We start from the raw sequence: 18,673 nt of genomic DNA on the forward strand, positions 1-18,673 counted from the left end.
ATGCCGCCATTTATTAATTTATTTTCACTCGGCTTCGCGTCATGCCTAACAGGCTACTATTTTGACCCTTTGCCGCAATTTGCCATACTTCCTCATAACACATCCTGCTGCTGCAGGAATAGCATCGCGGATTTCGGTGCCTCATTCCGCTGCCACTGATATGCCTGCGCTTCTCTATGATGCTCTGGAACAGATGTTACAGGAAACAGAAACATCGCTGCACGTGACACTAGTTAACACTATACTCAACAGCAGCTAACGTTAGCCTACCGCTAGCTAGTAGCTGGATTAAACATGGTTACAATGCTCACAACTAAAGCTAAACGGTGTAAAGTTTGTCTGTATTTCACTGTAGAGGATTCCGACAGCGGGATGTAACAGTCTGCAGCTCCCATTGTCGGAAAAACGCAGACGGTGCGAACCTACAGCCTCGTGGTGCATTCAAAGTTATTGTTAAATGCCCTTTTCCCATCTGGTGGTTGTTTTTGCTATTTACTAGTGAAATAAGTTATTGTTCTACTTATTACATTATTATTAAATCATTTAATTTTGACCGTATGGCCCTAGCAATAAACAAGCCGTTCTTTAATGTCCCCAACTGTTGTTTAGTACCCTTCTTTTTTTTTAGGCGCCGTTAAGGCACCGGTACCATTTTAAAAGTACCGCTTTAGCACCGGTATCCAACCCAAACATTACCCAACCCTAATATTGACTCTAGATTCAAATGTGTGACTAGATTCATACATTTTTCTTTTGTTTACAGTAAATAAATAAATAATAAACAAATACAAATCTTAAAATCGTTTCTTTGCATTCATTTGATTCCCAATCAATATACACTGGTAAGAATTGCTTTCCATTGTTAATACGTACTTAAAAACAGTTCTGAAATGCAAAATAATAGAATTTTAATCATAAAACATGCGATTAATTGCGATTAACTATATAAATTCAGTGATTAATTAAAGTTTGACAGCCCTAATTAAAACAATAACTAATAGATGATATAGAAAACTATTAAGTGAACTCTTCACAACCTCTTTTCCTATTAAGGATAATGGGACAACGAATGCATGTATGTTGCTTGGATCGCAATGAACTAACACCACTAATGGCGGTGTTACAACCAGGTGCAATTATGCTCATTTGGACCAGATCTTTTGATGCAACAATTTTTGATTGACTCCATCAAATATTTGTGCTAGCTTTGCTTGTTTTAGGCCATTTTTAAACGTGCGTTGCTCAGTCCGGTTTGAGTCAGACTCAGGTTCATATTCCCCCATTGGTGCAATTCGCTTAGGTAAATCTGAACACGACATCCGTACTAAGGTCTGGACCAAAGCAACTGAACCAAGAACCTTTAGTCCTCAGTCCGGTCACAAATTCTTGAGCGATTTGTTTGTGGTAGGAACATGATTTGACCTCATTCTGACCCAACTACAAGGCATACTTTGTAGGATTTAGCTAACCATCTCCCGTAGCCAGGTGTGCTTTGCATTCTAGGATGTGGTTGAGTGAAATCAAGAGTTTGAAATTAGTTTAAAATGCCCTTAATTCCTGTGATGCTCGAGTGAGTTGAAACTGAAACAGTCTTAGAATTTGCAACAGAAACTGAGAAAGGAAACCTAGTTTCAAGACACTAACAGATGTATACTTTGCGTAAATCCTCATGGGTGCTGAATTTGAGAGGTGGGCAAACAGTGTTTTATGTGCGTTTACCCTCCACTACAGCTCTGGCTGCAAGTCTGATTTGTGTGTTTCCGTGTGCCCATGCAGGATATCAAATTATGACCTGAGGACTTGAAATAATTTGTATTGTTGTAGCTCTGTTAGCTCAGTTTCATTATCTAATGACAGCCTTGCGGTTACAGACTGCAGGATCTCTGATGTCCCCCTGGCACTTCAGCCACAGCAGCAGGTGTTTGTTTTAAAGACTGGTGTAAAAGTGTCTCTGGCAGCCTCTGTGTCTATCACTCCTCTCTTGTGCTCTTTTTATCTCCACTCTTAACCCTTAAAGACATGCATTTGCATATGTTATGGCTCAAGCTGTTCATTTACCATGGCTAAGTTGACAGGGGCAGAAGAAGAAGACAGGACACAGGTTGGATGTAACAGCAAATATAGACAGCAGGTCAAACCGATAACCAGCTGTACCCAGAAAGTCTCCAATGTCAAAGTTTTGGAGCACATGGGACACTTCATCATTCATCATCATCATCTATGGACCCAATGAGTGTACTGCTGTTCACATAACTGCAACAAGTGCATGTGTATTTTTTATAAGAAACCCGGCTAGAACATTATATATATTCAGTGCTCCTGTGTGCCAAAAATCCTCAAGCATCAAGTAAAAGGGAAAAAGGAAAGGAAATGTTTGTGGAGCTGCTTCTCCTCTTTTCTGTCATGTCCTCCCTTTCTCTTCTCTCTGCTCAGTGTAGCCTGTGATAGCACCCACCTGCTAATGTCTATTTTCAGAGTTGGTTCTAATAATAGTCCCGAGAAAAGTAATTTTAAAAGTCTGCTCAGATGGGACAGGTTCAGTCCATTGCTTTTTATTTAGGTGAAGTTCTTAAATGGCTGCTTATATTTAGACAGCATTCAACAACTGTGGCTTCTTTTATCAAATAATAATAAAAAATAAAAAATAAAAAATAAATATATATATATATATATATATATATATATATATATATATATATATATATATATATATATATATATATATATACACACACACTATACCTGGCTTGAGTCAAGCGTTGCAGTAGCATTCTAAACAGAAGATAATACACGTGTGTGCCACGTGCACTTTTGGTGATAAGACCGATGATAGGCTGACCCAGACCTCACTGTCATTATCTCTGTCCAGGCCTGACCACTAATATGGCCCAGCACCCTGTCAACACATGGAGAAAAAAAAAGCCTCCCTTTCTTATACACATGCGAACACGGCAACTCCCACACACTGCTTGGGTTTGCATCGGTTATTTTTCTGTGGAAGAGGTAAAGTATAACGTTTAGGCGGAATACCACTGGTTGTGATTCACTCTCACTTAGGGCTCGTCTAATTACCTGACAATGACAGGGCACAGAAGCACCTATGATAGACAAGCACTATATGAGGCAGGTGGTAGTGTTTTACCCAAATGATAAAGAGGTAGTGATGGAGTGTGCATCAAATCATAGAGCATATAATGACACACAGATGCTAAAACAAACTGCTGTGTTATTTTGCTGTGGCGCCGTCATTTAGCACAATGGCTTCTAATCGAATCGAGTCAGTTCTGGTTGTTTACTGAAAAGCCAATGCATTATGGAGAGGGTCTTAAACATGTGACACTGAGGTCAGAATCTAAACTATCCTTCCACTATGTGCTCACACTTACTGCCTCAACTCACAAGTGTGCGTATTGTTCACTAAATATAGTTTGATTTCCTTTTTAAAATGTAGTGCTCTAAATGTAATGTAATGTGTGTTGAACTCAATGACTTTAACAGCCCTGGGGGCCAATGTCTTTGGACCTATTTGTGGAGGGGAGAAAGAAGTCCTAATAGCCATCAATAAAATATGATGTTAGTGGTATTAAGTGCAATCAGAACATTCACATGGACAAAACAGAGAACACTTCAGGGACATATCAAATACACCAGGGATGTATGTGTTACAATGCCTGAACCATATTATCTTTGTCCCCACACATCTCCATTAACTTCTTTAATGGAGATAGCTTTATCAAAGAGGCCCATTCAGCAGGTTAGGTGCTGACCTCGTTAAACTATCTGTTGTTGGATGGAATGAAACAGAGCTTCTCTTTTTAAACGACTCTATCTCGTCCACTCGTTCTACAGTAATCTCTGACAACATTTTGAGACGTTTGGTGTATGTCCATTTTGAAATTGTTGAAATTTTGAAAGTGATTCGGCCAAGAACTTGATGTTTGATTGCTACATTGTTTTGGTATCAATCTAATTGACCCTACTATCGCTACTCAAAAAAAAGGCTTAAGTTTGTTAAGTTTGTTGATGGTGGTGTACTGGTGTACTGTTGCACAGTACACCACCATCATGGCGTGTTTCAGGAGTCCTGATGACATGTTTTTCATGCTATATAGACAGTAGGTAGGAAAACTCTATATTGAACAGGACAACAATTCACACACCAGAGACTGGAATGCACCTTGCTCCATCTTATTGTCACTTTAGGGCTATCAGTCATACCTTTTGATGTATTGCAAGAGATTGAGAAAGAAAGAATGTCGACATCCCAACATTGATTTAAACACTTGTAACTGTCACACATAACAAAGACAACTGTACACTGCATGAAAAGTTAAATAGAGTGCTTTTGGTATATTGAGAGGGATAAACTGGGCTACTTTTAGCTAAGCATAGTTTATCTTTCACCAAAATGCCATTCATTACTCAGGTCCCAATAGACTTAAAGTGTTGATTTTATTAACTGCTGTGTACGAGCAGTTGTTGCTGTCTGCTAAAGATAGCACCATTGTTTAGATCAGCCATGACATGTGTGGGAACATGCTTGTTGAATGTTGCTGACTTTATTTCTGTCACAATTGTGTCTAGACAGGTCCTGCCACTATCTGTGTTCTCTCTGTTCTATGTCAGCGACAACAAATGACGATCTCTGTCATTTCAAGACCTCAGCAGCTCTCTGACCCAATCCAAACCCAGCATCCCATTACCTCACAACTCTGATATGAAAGAGTAAGTTTAGGCGGGTGGCGTGATTTGATGATTCAGCATTGGTCACATCCTTGTTGACCCAGTGGGACATTAGATAATGATGTGGCAGTGCTGACTTCAACAGTGTGCCTCTCCCACGTCCAGCCGATTAAGACGTGGAAATACAAACAGAGCTATCTGCATTCAGTGAGGCAGCTCTAGTCTGGTGGGGTCAGAGGTAATGTCAAGCTCACACAATAATACCCAGGTTTTTTGGAAGGAAGCAGATTGATGAAAAAAACATTTTATGTTCCCATGACGAACGCAAAGGTTCCTGCTGCAACAAAATCCTAATTGACATAGTTTACAGTGCTAAATATCCTTTAGTGCAAAGACAGCTCAGATTTGTTTCAGTAATAGAGTTAGGAAAAGAAATTGAGTAAAAAACTCAAATTAGCTGCTGATTATGACCCAGAATCCTTCTTAAATGGTTAAACTGCATTGCATTCTGTTGAATTGTTTTAAATGTCTTTTGTTAAATGTATTGTTTTATGTCTAATTTTACACAGTTTTGATTATTTAAGATAAACACTGATACATGCTCTTGAACAGTTTAGTACATTTTATTACAGTTTGCATCTGGGTAGTTGTAATAAAATACTGCTAATCAGACAAATACATACAAACTTGATTAGTACAGGCATCCAAAAGTGACAGATGTTTAGGTTGGATTCAGTGATGATGAAAATCTAGGAGAGAATTGATGTGTATTTGTGTAATTGGATTATCATCACACTCAGCACCTCCTCTTTGTGCATATTTCAAACTGGGACTGAGGTTATTATCAGTCTTGGAGACATCAGTGGGATTCTTGTCTGTGTGGGGTCTGAGGGGGGAGCTCCACAACTGAGTGATTTTCTCACTGAATGTTATGACCCCACACTGTCAACAGAGCATCTATTTCTGTCTCTGCATCTATGTTAATAACACCAACTGTGAATTGAAAAAAAAAAAATGTGAGGAGTGTTTAAATAGCCAAAACAGCTGGGATTTTCGAGTCTAGCTGATGGTTGTGGGGAAGTGAGAGTGATTGCGTTCAGAGCCCATGCTGTGGGGTGTGTGGGTGTGTGTGTGTGTACATTTGCATTTGCATTTGTGGGTGTCTCACAGGGATGTGTGTTATCCATTAAAGTAAATGGGGAAACATTTCAGAATGTAGGGCAGGGGGCTCAGTGAAGCAGGATGGGGGGGTTGAGCTGTTCCACTCTCTCCATCCTGGAATGTACTCCCAACCTTCACTACCCCAACTCTGGATGCTTTCAGACTGTGTCACCACAGTCTGACCACAATCCAGCTATGTCTTGCAGTAAAATATACCTGTATTGTATCAAAGCATACTGCATGAGCACAAGCCTCTTTAGCAGACAGATCTTGTCAGAAGAAGCTCCTGCCAGCTAAAGGTGTTTCTAGCCTACACAACCCATGCTGGCTGGATAACTTGAGACCACTGATTTGATTAAGCATTCATGCATCTGTGCCAAAAGACCAAGCTGAACTTTCGCTGGATCTTAGGGATTTGAGGCTTGATTCTCATAACTTTTTGTAAAGGTTTTCTGAGCTGTGCCTGCTTGTTATTCATACAGTTACAAACAATCACTGTAGTGAACTTTCTAGCATGGCCAGTATTCCACAAGTGGCCTTAGATGAGTTCCAGAAGCGCTTTTGGGGTGGATTAAGAGCCTTGCTAAAGGACACATTGATGGCAGGACACCTACTGGTAACGTTCCCAACTCATATTCATCGTTTGTCTATAGGCTTTAAAAGGCAACTTAATCTATAAATTCAACCTCTTCAAGTTTATAAGACAAGTATGTTAAAATATCAGCAATATGTCATGTATCTGTTCCAACACTTGTTTTTATGGCTGCACTATTGCATGAAAAAGACAATTATCTAGATGTCTTGTGCATCGTTTAGTGAAATTAATGTAAATCAATGGCTGTCTTGAAGGTGGGGATTTAATTTGAAATATATGGCATACTTTGGAAAATTGAGAGTCATGTAAATTCGATTAGTTTATAGTTAATGGGCTAAAACCTTCAACTAACCACCGGTGTGCTCCGCTATAGCCTCCTTTAAGGTTACCGCAGTCCCAATGTATGTTGTAACTCTCTACTAGACACACACACACACACACACACACACAGATACTTACAACAAAACTCATAAAGTAGCAGAGGAGGTTAGATTGTCCACACTAACATAAAAATGGAGCAGAACCAGAAAAAGCCCTCAGCTTAAACCACCAGTCCCTTGATAGAGGTCTCATTACCAGGTCTGCTTTTTATACACAAGATGAGAATGAGTGTGTTAATCATGTCCTGTGACACGCTCTTAGTCATGCAAGCATGCATGCATTTAGATATGTCGACACTCATGCAGCCATTCACAGTGTGAGGTCGAGGCAGTGCAGTTCATTTGTGGTAAAAGATAAACATGACTTGCCCAGCTTGGCTCAGGTCGGGGGGGGGGGTTGCATCTCTTTAAGCCACTCACACATACACTCACATTATTATTTACTGTGCCATATTCATGTAAACAATACACAATTGTATGTGTATATTGAATATAGAGTCACATTCTTGCAAATGTGCACAAACATTCACACACACTTGAGCCCAATCAGCCGCTGTCAGCTGGATACTGTTAGAGTGTTACGCTGGGGGTTGGAGGGAAAAAAGGAGAAGGGAGAGAGAAGGAATGCAATATCAACACCTTCAGCTTCTGCCCTATTCACCTTGCATGTTGTTCTACAGGAATGCCATTAGCTCAGTGAAAAATGGTTGTGTGGGTGGATGGGCTTGTGAATGTGAACGTGCAGATGTCTGCATGCCTGTCTTGGTAGTGTCTGAGTGGAAAGCAGTAGAAAGAGCTAAAACATTTTGTGAGTCTAATTGTGTCTATAAACATTGATTTGAGTTGTTGAAGCATTGCCTTTGTGTGTTTGTGTGTGTGTGTGTGTGTGTGTGTGTGTGTGTATCAAGTGAATATTGTGTCTTTAATGTTTAGCACTTTAATGTTGTAGATTAAGTAGGCACTGGCTGTGTGCTGATTGAAACCAGACGCTTTTGCTCAGACTTCTTACACATATGTTCACATATGCCAGCTCATTGTTTCATTGTTTCTCTTTTCTTCCAAAATGCTTTATACCCCTTCAAGGGAAAATTATTACCCAAAGTGTTGTGCATTTTATCATCAAAGCACTTACGTTATCCACTAAATACCTGTGTTTTTTTTTCAAATCTGATTTGGAACAAAACTCTCCATATTTTTTATGTTACAACAATGTAGGTGTGGCCTCGGGAGTGCAAATGAATCCCATCTAGTGTCAAAAGTGTGTGTTGTACACACTCTATTTTACAGTTTCTCACACACTTCCCATATTTCACTGCAGTTTTATGAATATACAGTAAATCTCAATCAGACCTGGCTCAAGTTGCACATAATTTTTGGTTCACCCAAGATAGTGTAGTTTAGATGAGTGTCACCACATTAAGACATAAGCTTAGAGTGCATCACAGAAAAGTCATAGTGTATATTAAGCTGTATTTATTAGGGCCAAAATATCAGATAGCTAATGCAGAGAAGAGCAAGAATGCCCTAAAACAGGAGTCTTCAACGTTTTTTTAAGACAAGGACCCCTTTACTGAAAACCGAGACAGAGCAGGGACCCCCTACTACATACAGTATGTTGTATAAAATGAAGTTGCATATTAAACTGGGCCTACAATAACGTGTAGGGCAGCCTAAAGCCTTTTTACATACCTTTTTTTATTGCATAAGCTATCAAAATAATAGTTATTGGCATGATTATTTAAATCAATTTTTAATGTTAAACATATATGTGGCACAGTGAATCCTTAAAACCTTAACTGTAACTGTGGATGGCTACCTTAGTGACTACTTTACCTAGAGGCCAGTATCTAATGTTTTTTTGTTTGTTTAAAAAAAAAAAGAAAAGCTGATTTATATTTGCTAATAATATGTTGGATTAATGTTAAGATATTACGATATTTTAATTTTCAAAAAATAAATCTAATTTCAACTTTTAACAATAATTTGCAGTAAGTCTGAGGACCCCCTAGGGGTCCCGGACCCCCTGTTGCCCTAAAACATTGACCCAGGTCTGATCTCATCTCAGATTTAGCATGGTTTAATATTTCATTATATCCCCTCTGGCTTACAGGGTTTTGTCCCAACTATGTTCTGCATTGGTCAGCACATGGCCCACAAACAAGCACATACACATATGCATGCGCACGCGCACACACACACACACACACACACACACACTGGCCTGCAGAGCCCAGTGAAAACAAAGCCGGCTCTGCCAGTGTAAACACGGCCCATTGTTATGGGCACTCTTTCCCGCCTCGTATCTTCGCTCCCCATGGCGGTCCTGAGCTCAGAGAGGTACAGTGCTGGCCCGGTCCCATTTAGTGGAGTTATATTAAGACTCATTTGCCATGCATTTATGTGACCATGTCATTATAATGCAGGCTGTAGAGTGTGATTTATGTCCTCGGTTTCTCTCCCTTGCACTCTTCTTTCTCTCTTTCACTGTTTCAGTTTTTACTGCTTGGCTCCTTAAATGTGGTTTGTGGCCGTTTGCTTCGAGAGGTTTTAGCTTTTTGACAATTATTTTTAGACAAGCAGCAGTCAATTTACTATAATGTACCAACCTCTGCCAACAAAGTAAGCCCATAGAAAAACATGGGAAATGGCTGTTTGGAAGCATAGATATTCTGATGTTAAACAAGTGTGTTAGACTATGTGTCTATGCATGTGTGGTTTATGTATGCAAATGTATCAGGTGTGGCTGTGAGTGTGCACGCGCAGAGGTATCTCAATTATAAACCCCTAATTGTGTAAAATGTGAGAGTCACTGAGTTCCAAATCGCCTTATTTTTTTGCAGTACATACATTTCAGTATGGATTTGAAATACTATGTATTGGGACATTGGGACACGTCTCTCAGCTGTGACCCTGGGCCACATGTGCAGCCAATTAGGGCCAATCAGAAGGCTGTAATCAGGGTGTGGCATGGAGATGGTGGCAGTGTGGCAGTGGGGGAGTTTTAAGACCCATGATTAGTGTCAGACTGATGAGGAAAGACAGAGGGAGCTGCCAGGCTAAATCCCATTTCTTTATTTCTCTGCATTTTTTTAACCTCCACATATGGGGGGGACTTTGTTTATTTAGTTTGTGCCAACCAGACCTGGATAAAATGGGGTTTCAAATTCATGGTTTTTTAACCTATTTAGGCGACAGATTGATGCGGTGTGCCACATGAGATGATGCAATTACAGAAAGGTATTTAAATGTAAGAGTATACATTTCTACAGCTGGCAACTCACCTAACACCATATGAATTACCCTGATGCAGTGCAGTGAACCCGTCTAAGCAGATTAAAACAAAGACCAGAAATAATTTACCACTTCTATTAGTCTGGCATCAACCTCCTGCCCCTTTTGCTCATGGCAAGTAGAAAAAGCAAAGGCTGGAACCAGATTCAGCGGAGCTCTTTGAAGACTGTGAGTTTCAGTTAAACCAGCTTTGTTGATTGGCTCTCAGAGTTCCTGCTGTAAGATATGATCAAAAACCTCTCCTCACATGTGCATTGCTCCAGACAGCTCTCTTTGTTCAGCTGGTATGATAGCATGTATGGCAAAATAAGAGTAGAGAAGTTAATCAATTACTCTTCTCATTGGCTGCACTGCAGTGAAAGAACATTTGTGTAATTTTAGTAAGTCAGTGTTTTAAGGAACACATTACTCGACTTTTGAACCCAGTTACGCAATTAGAGAGTCACAGTAGTTGCACTATATACTGTATATGCAGCTGTAATTGTTACATGAGTGAGTGAAAGGCTCAATCTCTCTCATACAGTGCAATCTAGCAATGACACAATCAAACATGTTTTACTTTTGGGTTAAAACTTTTATAATCTATTGGTGTGCACATTCCATATCTTAAATTCCAACTGGAAATTTCGCTATTAATATTGTTGATATTTTAATCTTTACCGTTTTTATTGGCTCAAGGACAAACTTGATAGTTAATCTTTCCTGCACCTGCATTTCTCTAATTTTAAAAGATTAACCAAGCTATTAACTCTTTCAGTCTGCTTCACAGCACAAATCACGACTGCAGCAAGTTAATCTCTTTAGTGTGAAAATATCACAGAAAAATAGACTGCAAGATATAATAGTTTAGTTAGCATGATGATCATACTTAATTGTAAGTTGACTTACAATGACTTGTACAGCTGCATCAATCTCTATTATATATTGTCTGTCGTTATTTTTTTATGAATTAAGTTGCCATGTACCCCCCAGTATATCCTGTCAATCTCTACGGTCAACTATCTAATAAAGGCAAGTACTGTATGTCATTATATAATCTGTACAGTAAATGTCCGTAGTTAAATGTTCCTGCTCAGTCTCTTTTCATCATTGCTTACAATTGGAAAAATCTTGTAACATGTCCAGAGCATAAGTAGTATCCAGTGGAGGGGAGCTTTGTGAGGTCTGCTTCGTTCCTTGCTGCACTTTGATTGACTCTTGGACCACTGCCAAAATCCGTCTCTGGAAATTTGATCAGTGTGTTTATTCATTTGGCTTTTAAATAAATAGTCCATTTTTACCCTAAATCACATGTCACAGTTTCACTATTAGTGCTACTAATGTCAGCAAAACCAGGCAGCTGATTATTCTTCACTACTTATTTGTTTGTCCAGAGCAATGGAAATGCAAGAATAGCAGACGGACACTGTGATGTGACCGGGCATACAAACACAGCGACCGGAGTGTGGCCCGGACCTCGAAACCACACGTGAGCGGGCAGGAATGTATAGCCCACTGCATTGTGGGTTTGTGTCTGTGAGGAAAGAGTGCAGACTCCCTTACTCACAGGACACTGTGAGGTTGGGGGATGTGAAGGGGTGAGGAGGAGGATGAGGGGGCGAGAGCAGCCTAACTTTCGGGAATCATGTGCAAGGTCAGGAAGAGTGTGTGAATCACAGCCATCATGCTGTCTCATTAAGAGCTCTTTACTCTTCCATTACAGTAATACTCCAAGTTTTCACTTTCATTTCACGTTAAATAAAATGTGAGATTAACACAACTCAGAATCTCCCATGAAATATAGACTTTACAGCTGTGTGCACATGAGGGAGGAGAACTTCCAAAGTGGCAAAAACAATCTGTTGCAGGTTTTAATCTTTTAAATATAACGTAAAGGGTCAAAAACAAAAATGAATACCACCTGTAAAATATCTATGTACTCTCATTTCTTCCTTAATATTTGCAGACTTACTGCTTGTACCGATATATCTACAGTGAACAAATTTAAGCAGATCATATTGCCTAATCCACATTGGCCAGGCTCTATGCAGAACTGAAATAGAAATGACTGCTATACATCTCCTTTTCAATCATCTTATTATCCTCTATCTTTCTTTGATTCCCTCGCCCCCAAACTCCCCTCCTTTGCTCCACCTATCCTTCTCTTTGTAGTCCCAAAGAAGTTGCTCCAGGAGCAGGGACCCAGACCGCCGGTGTACTCCCCTCCACCCAGCGCCCATGACCCCAACATAGTGGGAGACAGTCCTCCGGAGGGAAGCTCAGTCAAAAGCCCTGACGCTGTTCCAGGTGAGCAAAACAACATAAGCTTCCTCACTCTCACAGACATTGTCACACACTCACGGCCTCCCGTGGAGAGCAGTTAACACTTAACAGTCCCAAGGCCTCCCAGGCATCAACAGAAACAGTAATTCAGGTCTCAAGTCAGGGCATATATGTATGTATATTTAAAGTTACACAGGGTTCAACTGTTTCCATATGTATCCAAGCAGAGCCATTGGTTTGGACCATTTATGATCATTGGTCTTAAAAATATACTGCTTTCCAAGAGTCAATGATGTGACCACAGTCTAAATCAGTCAGTCTAACTCCCATAAAGAGAAGGAGGGAGAAGACAGAGCAAGAACAATGAAATGAAAGAGTAAAGAAAAAGGAGACGCCAGCAAGGAAGGAAACTTAAACAAAGCTTTATTCATGAGGGATGGTGGCCTGCATCCAGCTCACTAATTACTCTGCTGAGCTACCGGCTCTGTACTGATTAGGAGGATAGACGAGTGAATGAGGAGTTAAGAGAGGGAGCAGACAGGAGATGTGTGCTGCTGACGCATGAATAGCTTCACTTCCTTGCTTCAAACACTTCACTTAAAGCTCATCTAGAAAAACCTGTTTCCATCTCTGATGTTCAGATAGGGAATGAAACATATGAAGGCGGAACAAGAAACATTTTACTGTAAATACCGGTATCCTGATCTTTTCAGTTCCTTCGTCTCATTTCTCTTTGTTTATTTTTAACTGGATAGAGCGATGGGCGTGAAGAAACAGATATTTGACTAAACAGCTGGATCACCATTTTCACAACATACTTCTTAAAGGCATAGTTCAGCATTTTGGGAATTACACTCAATCGCTTTCTTGCCGAGAGTAAGATTAGACAGTTGATGTGACGTCATACGTCGAATCTGTATCCTTCAATCTCCTTTTACTCAACTTTCATATGTATTTATGGGGGGTTGTTGTATTTTTTCTTTTTTTTTTTTTTACAATTTATTAGAGCTATGTGATGCTTACATTGACTTAATTATTAAAGTCCAAAATGTCATGGCAGCATTCTCATATCAAATGAAAATGATCTGTTTGCCCCCAAATTTCAGCCTGGCTTATTTGTGTCTTTGATAACATTGTGGATTTTGTCTAGAATTTAAAATAAAACTTTGTGAATTCGACCTGTTAGAACCGTTAAAGTTGTAAACCACAAGATTCTGACTTATGTATCGTCTCTCCATCTTTGGTCCTAACTTCTTGTTGCTGGGCTGTTCCTGCACTGCAATTCCCAGAGATCATTTGGCCGCTACAGTGTTTTTTTTTTTGTCTCTTAAGCCATGATAACAGCTATACCCATAACTACTCAGTTTCTATTTATGTCCGTTCTTAACATACCTCTTTTGCTGAAGCTAAATACATAAATAGTTTCTAAATACTGTATATCACTCTATCTGAGGCAGATCATTTTTGTGCCAACACAGATGCAGCATTTATTATTGTTAAAATGCCATTGGTTAATTTAGATATTTATTAATAATGGCTTTACCTGAGTGTAGCATGTTAAAAGTATTCAATCAAAAGAGCAACAACTGCATTTCAATTGCTATGTATTCTGTATTTCCAAGCACTGCAAGTGTTTTCTATTGACGATTCATCTGCCAGTGTGTTAGAAAGAGAGATTGTGGTCTGTTGGTTGAATGTTAGCCGACGTGTGCACCACAGCAGTGGGTCCAGGTGGAAACATTTATCTCCTCAGTAAGCAATTCCAGTCTAAACTGCTTTTATCAGATAAAGAGAGTCTGACACACCTTAAGAGACTCTACAATTAGAGGTCATTGGTGTGTGTGATCGTTAACCGAAGCATGCTCACCTACACCGACAAAAACAATCAAGCATGTCAATATGACTATGCAGACATTGAAGTGAATTTCCCTTTTTGGTCGTTTTATCTGAAGGTTTAGTAGTTCCATATCCCACCTAAACACTTCTTCAGGTTAACTAGATGAGACTATAGTCAGAAAATGAGTATAACTCTAGGTAATCAAATCACTCTGTGTTTCTCTTTTCTCTCATCTCAGCTCCTCGACTCTTGCATACACAACACAAGCCAGGGTGTAGAAGTCATACTGTGATGAAAATCCAGAGGGGGAAACAGTTGTTCTCATCTATAAATAGATTGTTTTCGGAGATTTTGGGGAAGCTTTTGAAATGTTGCCAAAGTGCGAACTTTTCCCATGTGATCCTCTTAATGACCTGAGTCAGAATGAGTTTGACAAATACAGATGTTCTATTATCTTCTGAATCACACACCGCTCTGTGAACATGTGTGCGTCTTTATGCGTAATGCATCTTTTCTTACAGAAGCGTATCTCCTAAAATCGAGTGAGAGACTTGGGATGACTCAGTGGTCTGAATGCTGTAGTCACAGTACCTCAGAGACAAAATACTCAGACTTTACTGTAAATGACCTAACCAGTGTGGTACTGAAATGTTTGAAACATTCTCCTTGAACTCAGTGTAGTCATGTTCTATCCACAAAGGAAAACAGCTGTGTGTGTGTGTGTCTGTCTGTCTGTCTGTCTAAATAAACTTTTCTGCTTTTGCAGATAGGAAGAAGATTAGGGAGACTAACCCCAACGAGGAGAAGTTTTCAGAAGGAGGAGGAGGTGGAGGAGAAAGTCCACTGCCGCCCCCAGCCATGAATCCCATTATCAACTCCACCTCTAGCGCCAACATGGCCCTCATCAGCAACGCACTGGCAGCCTATACTTACATATCAGGTAAGGCAACATTCATATAATCTTGTGTGACATCACACGAGTAGCCTAAAGATGCAGGTAAGTTAGAGACCTTAACCTGACCGATCTTTCGAGAACAGGGCTGGATTATTATATTAAAGGGCCATATTAGCTCTAGATTAGTATTCAGACAGTGATTTGAGTGCAGCGTTTCATGTGTTGTAATGTGTGTGGCATGCTATCTTTTGTAAAAAATAAAACCTGTTTCCTTTTTCCTGGGACTGAAAGGTGGGTAAACGTGGGCCAGAGGAATGCAGACGTTAGGCAGGGATAACCGCTACATACACACACTGTCAGTCACCTGCTTCAGCTACTATAACACACGCTGCACTACTTTGGATACTTCCTGTTTTATTACCTCAAATAAACAGTTTATACATAGTGAAATGCATAAGTTATACAGTCAAATAAACATACACTGTAATTTGTAATGGAAGCTGAACATATGTTCTAACTCCAGTTTTCTCATATTTGTAAGCTGCCATAAAGTTTTATGATCTGCATTCATAGAATGCATTTTATTGAGGAATATTACACCAATCAAAATAAGTCTTGGTCTCTCTAAGTGTGGTCTTTTTTTTTTTTTTTTTTGAGGAAAACTTAAGCTGAATCTGTTTAAAACATGTTTTACTAATAGTTGCAGTTTATTCCACTTTTAATTTGGAACTTGGGGGGTCTCATGATCTGAAAAGATACTGAGCTGAGTCACAGTGTATGGCTGGGATTGTAACGCATAAGGAGAACTTTAGGTTGAAGACAAGCAAGACTACCACCATCTGGATGAGTGTCTATGAACATGTATGAAAGCCAGCAAAGAGCAGTTACAGTAATCAAGCCTGAAAATGACATGAGCCATTTCCGCAGTCTTAGATGAATGGAATATGTCTCACTTTAGTTCAGTCAGTAGTGAAAGACAAATCCTATTTAGAGGTAGAGGACGAGCAGCCCTTGTCCACCTGCAGCTTGAGTTGGTGGAACACATTAACCAACATGAACAACGTGTGAAAGTCCCTTTCTGAAGACGAGGGGAAGGAGAAGTGCAGTACACAGCAGGGTTAGAATCTGTGAGACATTTTTGTCAAACCAAGGCACCAAGCTGTAAGTCTGCAGATATTGTTCATCATAGTGAGTGAGCCATCAGGTGACATTCTTTATAACATAAAAGACATCAGACATAAAGATCCAATTACATGTTTGACATGTGTTCTTACAGTAATCAACTAAATGTAGCACTTCTTGTTCTGTCTATTTCCTCCATAACAGACCACCCAGAGAGGGCGGCGCTCTTCTTCGTCTGTGGTGTGTGTCTGGGCCTCTTTCTCACGCTCTTCGCTCTGGTTGTCCAGATCTCTTGTCGCACTGACTGCCAGCCCCGCCAGCGGCCTCCCGCCAAGAAACGAGCACGCCCCGCTGACTCGTCCTCCGATTCCAGCGACTCGGACTCGGACTGGGACACTACCTCGGATCTGTCGGCGCGACGGCACCGGCGATTCGAACGCACGCTAAACATGAACGTGTTCACGTCGGCGGAAGAGCTGGAGAGAGCGCAGAGGCTCGAGGAGAGGGAGCGAATCATCCGAGAGATCTGGATGAACGGGCAGCCTGACATCCCCGGGACACGGAGCCTCAATCGGTATTACTGAGGACTGCTAATGGGCTTTCTTTTTTTTTTATATATATATAGAAAAGCGTACTTGAACATTTTTTAGGACGCACTTGGCTTGGAAGGGGCAAGAGGCATGGCCCTCATGAAGCTTTATAAGCAAGCATGAAAACTGTGGACTCACACTGATGAGAACAGTGGCAGGTATTGCAGACTTAGGAAGAATGACCTCCCTCTCTGCTGGTTTGCATATTCCTCTGGGTATCATAAGCTGTACCCCATTCAGTAAGAGAATAAGCTCCCGCTCTGCATGGTAAGCTCACCTCTTTCTGCCGGAAGCGAGGGGTGAAAGGCTACACTGCCTTGCCCGTGACCTCAGCAGGCCTTTTTGAAGTGGGGATTTATGGGTTAGCTGCCTTAGACACATAGGCCTGTAGAGACTACATGGTGACTGAAGGACCAAGGCCTCAGATGCGTCTGCTTTCCTGCATAAGACTGTGACACTTGGAGCTTTATGCTCAGCACCCTCCAGTATTCATGTGTGGACTTCACAGAGGAGGAGCATGAAGCAGAAAAAGGTGTACAATGGGACAATGTAAGACAATCTTTCCACAGTAAATAACCATGCTGCCTTTTGAACTATATAAAACCAAAAGATATTTTTGATGGGGAATTCATCTCAACCCTTATGAAATCTATTTTATAATATTTAATAGTTTATTGATGTTGTGTATTTTTGTTCTCAAGTATGGTTTATTAATTAGATATTTTTATACTTGGCGAAGGTTGTCTGGCACCTCAGGGATGCAATCCTAGTGTTTCTGTGTTCGGTTGATGTATTTTCTTCCTAAGAAGGGGATCAGCCCATTTAAACAGCTAATGTCAGCATTTAAAGAAAAAGAAATAGAAATATCATATAAAGAGCCTCAAAGAGGTTTAGTGATTTATCCTTATTTTTGATACAGTATGTTTAATTCACAGTGCAGTGCCTTTTCTAGCTATTAAGTCACTGTTGTCAAGAGTGCAGCTAATGTACAGTATAACCCAATAACTGGTCAAATGATTTATTAATTGGATATCCCAATTGTTTTCTTATAATATATGTATTCCCCTTTTGTCATTACTGTGGACCATGTGTAAAATTTGTCTCTGTCACACGTTGCACTTGCTGTTGTCCCCAGATGTAAATGTACGTAACCAGAATATGCCAATTTTGTACCAGTGAATTTGCTAGAAATAATTTTTCAGGTTTTGTGTCAACAGTGCCCTTATTTCAAAGATACCAGTGCTAAACCTGATGCTTGTGGTAATCGCTGCTCGTCTGGAGAAGGAACCAGCACTGAAAAAAGGTTCACAGTGGACGTGCAACCTGCTTCTCTTGAATCAAGTTACCAGTTTAATAAAATAAGCTATTGTCAATCCAGCTCTGTTTGCGCTGCCCTGGATTCAAGCGTAGGAATAATTATAGTTTTCATAAAAAAAGCTTGATATTTTCATAACTGAGAGTTTAGTTGAGAGTACACAGGACATAGGGTCATCCACATAAAGACTGCCACTCTATATAGTTTTTTTTTATAAAGACAGTTCTTGTGTTTAAATTTGAATGGGGTTAAAATGTGCTGAAAGCTGGTAAAGTGAGAACAAATTATGACTCCTGTGCTTGGAATAAACTGTGTTCAAAATAACTCGCCCACTGTTCTGTTTAAACCTGCACATTTATACGTTTTGCGGGTGAGGTGCCTGTTGGTGTGAGACCTGCGTTACCGAAAGGGAAGGGGTTGACATCATTTCATCTACGACTTGGCTGGCAGTAGTGTTTGGATGAATGGGTCATGTCCTCCGGTAGTCACTCCCTCACCTTCAGGCCCAGAACAGCAGCCTGAAGGAAGTCCTGTGCGCTTTC

At 40.2% G+C, this 18,673-nt stretch overlaps 1 protein-coding gene across 9 annotated transcripts in view; it reads left to right on the plus strand.

The window, feature by feature from the left end:
• The window catches only part of LOC120546953 (protein eva-1 homolog A), a 78,637-nt gene extending 60,182 nt beyond the window's left edge, over positions 1-18,455 (plus strand). For 3 of the 9 annotated variants that reach the window (XM_039782234.1, XM_039782242.1, XM_039782241.1), the window contains 3 exons: positions 12,262-12,396; positions 14,976-15,149; positions 16,431-18,455. In XM_039782234.1, coding sequence (XP_039638168.1) covers positions 12,262-12,396; positions 14,976-15,149; positions 16,431-16,810 — 689 coding nt within the window. In that variant the 3' untranslated portion in view covers positions 16,811-18,455. The other 6 variants (XM_039782237.1, XM_039782236.1, XM_039782238.1 and 3 more) reach the window with 5 other exon arrangements.
• Positions 18,456-18,673: the final 218 nt, after the last annotated feature.

The sequence above is a fragment of the Perca fluviatilis genome, chromosome 18, assembly GCF_010015445.1.
Source record: "Perca fluviatilis chromosome 18, GENO_Pfluv_1.0, whole genome shotgun sequence".
In the NCBI taxonomy this organism is placed as follows: domain Eukaryota; kingdom Metazoa; phylum Chordata; class Actinopteri; order Perciformes; family Percidae; genus Perca; species Perca fluviatilis.